General features: G+C 42.5%; 1 protein-coding gene across 9 annotated transcripts in view; it reads right to left on the bottom strand.

The window, feature by feature from the left end:
* Nucleotides 1-592: 592 nt before the first annotated feature.
* The window catches only part of LOC144934736 (dynein axonemal heavy chain 3-like), an 864,594-nt gene continuing 857,908 nt past the window's right edge, over nt 593-7,278 (bottom strand). For 7 of the 9 annotated variants that reach the window (XM_078860821.1, XM_078860816.1, XM_078860817.1 and 4 more), the window contains 4 exons: nt 5,805-5,978; nt 4,625-4,735; nt 4,098-4,158; nt 593-2,725 (listed from right to left, as the gene is read on the bottom strand). In XM_078860821.1, the coding sequence (XP_078716947.1) occupies nt 2,580-2,725; nt 4,098-4,158; nt 4,625-4,735; nt 5,805-5,978 (492 nt within the window). In that variant the 3' untranslated portion in view covers nt 593-2,579. The remainder of the gene's footprint in view (nt 2,726-4,097; nt 4,159-4,624; nt 4,736-5,804; nt 5,979-7,278) is intronic. The other 2 variants (XM_078860823.1, XM_078860825.1) reach the window with 1 other exon arrangement.

Below are 7,278 nucleotides of genomic sequence, written 5' to 3'. Positions count from 1 at the left end.
TATAATTCCCTGAGATAGCTTTTAATTAAAACTTTGAAATTAAATAAAAAACTCACAGCGCCCTAAAGCCTACAGCTAGGCCTAAAGCCTAGAACTAGGCCTCAAAGTCTCCCTTCGTATCGTACCCCCGCGTGTGTGAAAGGGAGTTAATGTTTAACAATGTTACATTCCCTGATGTTTTAAAATATAAACATTTACATTTAAAGCTTTTACATTAATAATTATAACATTTAAATTATACATTAATAATTAAAACATTTAAATTAAAAATTAACTCACAGCACCCTTAAGCCTACAGCTAGGCCGAAAGCCTAGAACTAGGCCTCAAAATCTCCCTTCGGATCGTCCGATTAGGTGTAGCAACATCGCCCCCTACTGCAAACACTTGGCAGGACCCTACAAAAACATTTAGACTCAGTGGGGCTTTCCTGGCTAAACAAGTGTAATAATACATTATGTTTATATTCTTTGGTTATTCGTTCCTACCAGCCCACCCCGCAGGGTCCTGTTCTCAAGTCGGTGACCATTAGTTCTTGGACTGATGCAGTATTTCAGATTCTTTCTCTCTAGCTGGTGCATGGAATTATGGTCTTGACTCGAAAAAATTAGCAACAATTGTTTTTATTTCAAAGTGCTTGCTTTTCTTGATATCCTATTGACATGTAAACAAATGCTTTCATATACAGAACTCCTCTTACCTGCCATCCTGTTATACACAACTCCTGTTATCTGCAGCAGTTGTGGGGTCCTCAAAGAAAATCCCAAATTCTCCCAAGATCCTACATCTTCCTACTATCCAGGGGGTTATCTGAGAATGTTTTACCCCACAGATAAATTCGCAGATAACCCTATGGATAATAGGGTCCACGATACCGGTCCCCCGTATCACCGCGGATAAGGGGAGTCCTCGCATACTGTACTATTTTGAAAGGGCACACGGTTACACGAGTGAAAACTGATTTTAAAAAATACATAATTTACCTGTACATTATTTGAATTCAAACATATATTGCGTTGGGGGGGGACCCCCTCAGCAATATCTATGTCAACAACTATTTTAAAACACACTTAATCACATAATATACTTAAGAACTGGCATCGATATATTGCATGACTGCAATCACGGATGTTTAATTGTGCTGCAAAACTACGATTATTTTCTTGCCCCACATTAAAAAATGGATATGTAACGTAACTTTCAAAATGGAAAATGCCTTTCAGTCTGTCCAATTGTTGAATACATGGTTGTAATCTATAAAACTACACCTTGGGTAGATTATCAAGGCCAAAATAAAGTTTGGCCATTCCAGTGAGCAGTAACCTTTCTACCAGTGTATAGCTGGGCAATGGTGGCATATGCCTGTAATCCAGCACTGTGGAGGCAAGGATTGGTGGAACACGCAAATGTCAAACTCCCTTCTTGTGGGCGTCGATGTGCGGACTCCACCTTGTTCCATTTGCATGGGATAGAGCGTTGTCCCCTCACACGTTTGGGTTTTCTCTGGGTGCTCTTGTTTCCTTCCACTTTGTAAACACATTTACTTGGCTGAAAATATCTTAATATATAGGGAACCGCAGAGCTTGGACAACTATTGGTGCCGGCTCAGCGCCTGGCTGCCTTCCCACTTATCGAGTGAGCAAACACTATGCGTGTTACAAGTTGAGATTATTATCGTATAATAAAGGTTCCCCATTTAGCCTAATAGGGTGTAGGACCAAGTGAAGTTGGTGAGCACCTAGTAAGGCTGGTGTGACATACATCATCTCCCCAGAACAGATGTTAACATCAGATAATGGACTCATGTCAGGCTAAGTCAGTGTCGAGGAGGCCTAGGCAGTACACCTTCTCACATGTTCTGTATGACCAGGAATCGTAAAATAATGCCACGTACCATTCTCACATGCAAAGTAAACAAAGGGAGCGTAACTGTTTGTGAGATGTCATCTGAGCGTTGGGACTCATTCACTTATCCTCACATCGTAGAATCGTATTAACATATGGCTTGTTGTTTAATTCAAATTCCTATTTTGTGAAGCTGGAAAGTTTCATGTCCACTGTTCAACGTGTGTTTACAGCCATGTATAATGATATGTGCATATGGGGAGATGTAGTGTAGCGGTTAGCGCGCTGCGCATCGAACCCAGCGACCCGAGTTTGATTCCCGCTCATGGCCAACACCAGTGATGACTATTTGAAACAGTGCCGGGCCTCCCCTAGGTCGACTCAGCCTCAAATGAGTGCCTGGTGCGGTGTGTAAATATCGCAACTCGGGAGATAAAGGCGGCCGGGCATGGTGCTGGCCACCCACTCCCTTGTGTGCTGTGCCGGCCTTCATAAGTGCTTGCTAACAGCACTTGCCCCCACAATCTGTTTAGGCTATACGTGGTATATTTGTCTATTTCTTTAAAGAGTGCACAAAGGTGTGTTATATCTTCTAAGGATAATGGGAAAATGTTTTATGTTCCAATATTGCTGAATGTTTGTATTGCTGTATTCGTGAAAAGGATGTCACACGTACAGCCGGAGGGCATTTTGTGTGCAGCAACGTCTTCTTTTGCGCGGCACTTGCGGGTGGGACTTAGTAGTCGAGCTGACAAAGGCATGCCACCCCACGGGTCACCCAGTGGTTGCTCGGCTGGTCGGTGGGAAACTTGACGGTGAGCACGTAGTTGGTGGAGTGTCCCGTGGTGGAGACGATCCCTCGCCGCGCACTGGTCTTGTACACTGCCACAGGAACGTCACGCAAACGAGCAGCACGAGGCGAGACCCAGAGTTGGCTACCACGGGCATTGTACAGCATCTCCATCAATGCCTACAGCCTCTGAGGACTTTCCACCACCAGAATTATCCGAGATTCTATTATCCCATACTTTGCACTCCTACCGTGTTGTTGTATTGTTTGTTGTTGTGTATGAAACAGACATCTCTGAAAAATAGCTTTATAACTCATCGGATTGCTTCAGTATAAATACATATTCTGATTCTGATTTACCTAATATGTTTGCTTAAGACGTACATGATCCTGGTAATCGATGAAAGTTAGATGGGAATCAACCAGAAAGAGTACGTTATTTTTAGCTTGCAAATTAAGTCAAATATTAATTTTATTATTCGCGATATTATTGATGGTTTGTCGAGCGTTCTTAAATCCGTGACGTATAATTCAATTGATTGCAGTTAGCAGTGCATCACGTAGCTCACAGATCCTGGTAGATGGGGGTCAACACTACTTCTGAACACGCTGCAATAAGGCTCTCACGTCAAACAAACATGGTTCGACATTTTATACCCCGTAGTTAATTGTGGATCTTGAATCGAGTGCAGCCATTTGTCAGCTGAACCGATATGACCAAATTTGTGACACTTGAGAAGCTAAACGCGGGTAGGCTGCCCTGCATTGCAGCAATGGTTCTCAAAGTGTTGTCAGCTCAGCACTGATGTGGGCATTAGTCCCCTGAGACACCACGCCATATTTCCTTGCAGTTTGTAGCAATCTTTTTGTATTGACTCCTTGCAATCCCTGTGTCGATAATACTTCATACACATTCCTTTATACAACTAAGAATGTGGAGGAGACCTTTGTGAATGTACTGCTGTATGAGGGCGTCCCATGCCATATCAGTCATGGCAATTTGACCGTACTTGACCATTATTAACGACATTTTTTTGTTTTCTAGGTAAGTCCCACTGAGCTATGTAGCTCTTTTTCAGAAGTGACCTGGCCACAAATGATAGCTCAACGAAGTGCCTTACCACGTGGAAATATATCTCAGCCAAATACTCTAAAAGCATGTTTCTATAAATGTGGAGGGTAAAACTGGACTACACCACGAGGACCACGAGGAGAAACATGCCAACTCCAAATATACAGCAGGCATCAGGGTCGGGATCGAACCCACGACCTCCTGTATATCAGGCAAGGTAGTTAATATCCTGCCACCGTGATGTGAGTAGGTGAAGGGGACTCGTTCAGATATTACCCGCGACTGATGTTAGCCATGGCTGGGAACTCACGGTGCCAGGTTCGTAGCCCAGTACGCTAACCACTGCACCACAACTACTCCCTGTGTTACGTGTGAACCACATGATATACAACCTGGGCATGCGTATGTTGACGTTTCTTCAGTTGTGGACTTCTCCACTGGCTTTAACCACATCTGAAATTATTTGTTAGGGAGCGCATTCAAAATGCACACTTTGAAAAATACAAGAATTAGATTATAATTCATAACCATCTTGCTGCGAACGATACACCCCCTAACACTGAGGGCGACCCTCTGTCATGGCAACACTATCCCACATGTGATGTCTGTATACGTAAAAAATGTGTTAATTTTTACCACGTAAAAAGAACAATTAACAGTGATATTCCAGCCACTTTTATTTCAAAGACCTCTACGATTATCACGATTGGCTACGCCCGGTGCAAAAGAAGTTCAACACACATACATACACATACGTAAAAACATAAGCAAATGTATGTTAAATTGTAAACCTCCTAAAACCATAACATATATTCACCTAACGTATAAATGCTCTAGCTACAATTTAAATAAAGGCCTGGTCCACACGTGGCAACACTTATCACAACACTGCTCTGTGCATGGCACAATGAAAGGATACCACTGGAAGGCTTTCGTATAAAATCTTTTGCAGGGACTCTCCAATGACTCTCTTCTCTCGGTCCCATCGCCCGCCTTCCATGAACAGACCTGTGATATAAACGCCAGCGTCCTAGAATGCATTTTTAAAGAGGGACAAAAAAAATATATAATTAGTGCAAGAAAATATGTGGATGTTTCTAATCAATCTGTGGCAAGCCATTGTCACACTAACTACTGTGTCTGACGAACCACAGCTTGAAGTGGACAAATCTTTGAAAAAAAGAAGTCCTGAAGAATAAATGGAAAACATTGTCAAAGGGAATCAAAATTATTATGAGAACATATTTTGTTGAAAATGTAGTGCTGCTTTTGTCTTGAAAATGTTTTTTATTTGTCGGAGATGTGTCTATTTTCAGAGTCAATGTGTCCAGTTTCATCCACACCCACAACCATGATCTAAGACTGCATGAAGGCCTCTTGAAGCCATCACCATCTCTCAAGGCCTGACAAGGCCAATGCATTTTGTTAAATAATAATTGTGGTTACAGCACTTGGGACTGTGATGCTATACTGCTCTTTGTGTTCAGTTTGTCCATCTCCCGCACTCCGATGAGCGTGGTTGGCTACGTACGGTGTGAAAGAAATTCAAACTTACACACATACATAGGTACAAGTAAAGCAAGAATTGTCTCACCAGGCTACACTGTAAATGGCTGGCGGTGGCTACATTGACTAATTATATGCATGTGCCCGAGACCAAGTGGTGCCGCGTGTTGTCCCGCACGACGTTCCAAAGGGACCGAGTTCCTGAGGAAGCTCGCAGCGCATGGAGCAGAACGTCGACAGCGGACAACACGCCGTACAGCCCGAAGCGCTTACGAGAGCTATACAGTAAAACCTTGGATTGCGAGTAACTTGGTCTGCAAGTGTTTTGCAAGACGAGCAAATTTTTTAAAATAAATATTCATTTGATAAATGAGCGAGATCTTGCAATACGAGTAGTACGTGTATACGCTTTTTCTGCCGAGCGTCACGTGATCACAACTGATATACGAGTGCTTTGATATACAGTGCTTTGGATTACAAACACGTTTCCAGAACGAATTATGCTCGCAATCCAATGTTTTACTGTATGTTTGTCTGTGTGTGATCCAGGCGGATCTGCGATTCAAACGACCATCCACCAACGCATCACGTACAGGCCTCTCCGCCACGTGCTTCTCGTGCTCGGTGATGTGGTACTGGAAGCCCAGTTGGTCGATGGGAACTTTGTGCTTCCGCGCGAAGTTCTGGAGGGCGCCGGTGAGGAAGGACTGCGTAAAGAAGAAGCCGGAGATCCAGAAGACGGAAGGCGCACCCTTCTCTATCCAGTCCTGGGGCGGCAGACACCGAGTGGGTGAGAATGATAGCATCAGGTACGTTAGTCACACGATCGCAGAATACAGCTTACTGTGGCCGAATAATACAGAAATTGCATTACCTCTGACTAACGTGACATCTGCAAATGTAAATGATTGATAATGAATTCTGCAAATCAATATTAATCAAGTAAGAGCTTATTGAGACAGAAAGCTTCTGTTTCAATGTAGATTTTAGAGAAATACCAAGGAAAATACATGAACATTGGTGTAACATACGATAACAGTGGTGCAAAACAACGTAAAAAAAACAAGCGTTAAAATCACAAAATAGTAGAATATCTTAACCAGGAAAGATCTATCTGCTCATGGATTAAGGTATTTCCAAGTCGTTGCCACCCTTCATGTTCTCGATAAAAAATATTGCATATATTTACCACAAATTAGCTAATCTATCTCCACGGTGGACTTCTTCTTGGGTGTGTTCCCTCCTTTGGCTGTCATTCCATCATCAGATTAGTCCTGATTATTGGCCATTATCCCTTTGAGCCTTCCGTCCTGCTCATACCAACTTACTTCTTAAACAGTCAAGATGACATCACTAATTTGTATGTGTTCTCTGTTCCACATGTTCCTCTTTCTGCTTCTCAGTATAACGTTTAGCGTGCACATCGTCAAACTTGTATGTATGTTGACCTTCTTTTGCACCGTACGTAGCCAACCGTGATAATCGGAGGTGCGGGGGAAGGACAACAAACTAAACACAAAAATCAGTTCTAAAGAAATACATTTTCAATCTAGATTTAAAAGTGCATAGCTCCAGTCGGCCGCAGAAGCACATCTGAAAGTGCGCAACGCGGTGACCATCATTGTTCCATAGCTAGCCAAAATCCACTGCTGCGAGGATGACCGGAGTTTGCGTGATGGTTTATGCTCCTTGACGAGATCAGTAAGGTATTGTGTGAATCACAAATGAGGCTAACTTTTGTCTGGTACCATATTTTTTATGTGTGTTATATCAGGTACTATGCACTGATTGAACACTTTTTTTCTTTCGGCACAACATTAATGTTATTTGTTTTATTACTGAATTCCAACTTGCTCTTGCTCACATCTTTATTTCATCCGTTTGATTCGGGTGCTCTTTCAATAACTGCCCTAGGTAGTAATACGCACTCCACTTTATTTTCCAGCGGTGTTCCCCCAGTAATTGTTTCCTTTTGTTCAGCAAACCTATTGCACTGATATTCTTGGTTCTTTCGGTAAAGTCATGTAGAAGGGAAATAATACAATTAAAATAGCTTGTTTTATTTAT

The sequence above is a fragment of the Lampetra fluviatilis genome, chromosome 11 (assembly GCF_964198595.1).
Source record: "Lampetra fluviatilis chromosome 11, kcLamFluv1.1, whole genome shotgun sequence".
In the NCBI taxonomy this organism is placed as follows: domain Eukaryota; kingdom Metazoa; phylum Chordata; class Hyperoartia; order Petromyzontiformes; family Petromyzontidae; genus Lampetra; species Lampetra fluviatilis.
Note: the sequence above shows the minus strand (reverse complement) of the source record. Positions and strands in the feature narration are given on the sequence as shown.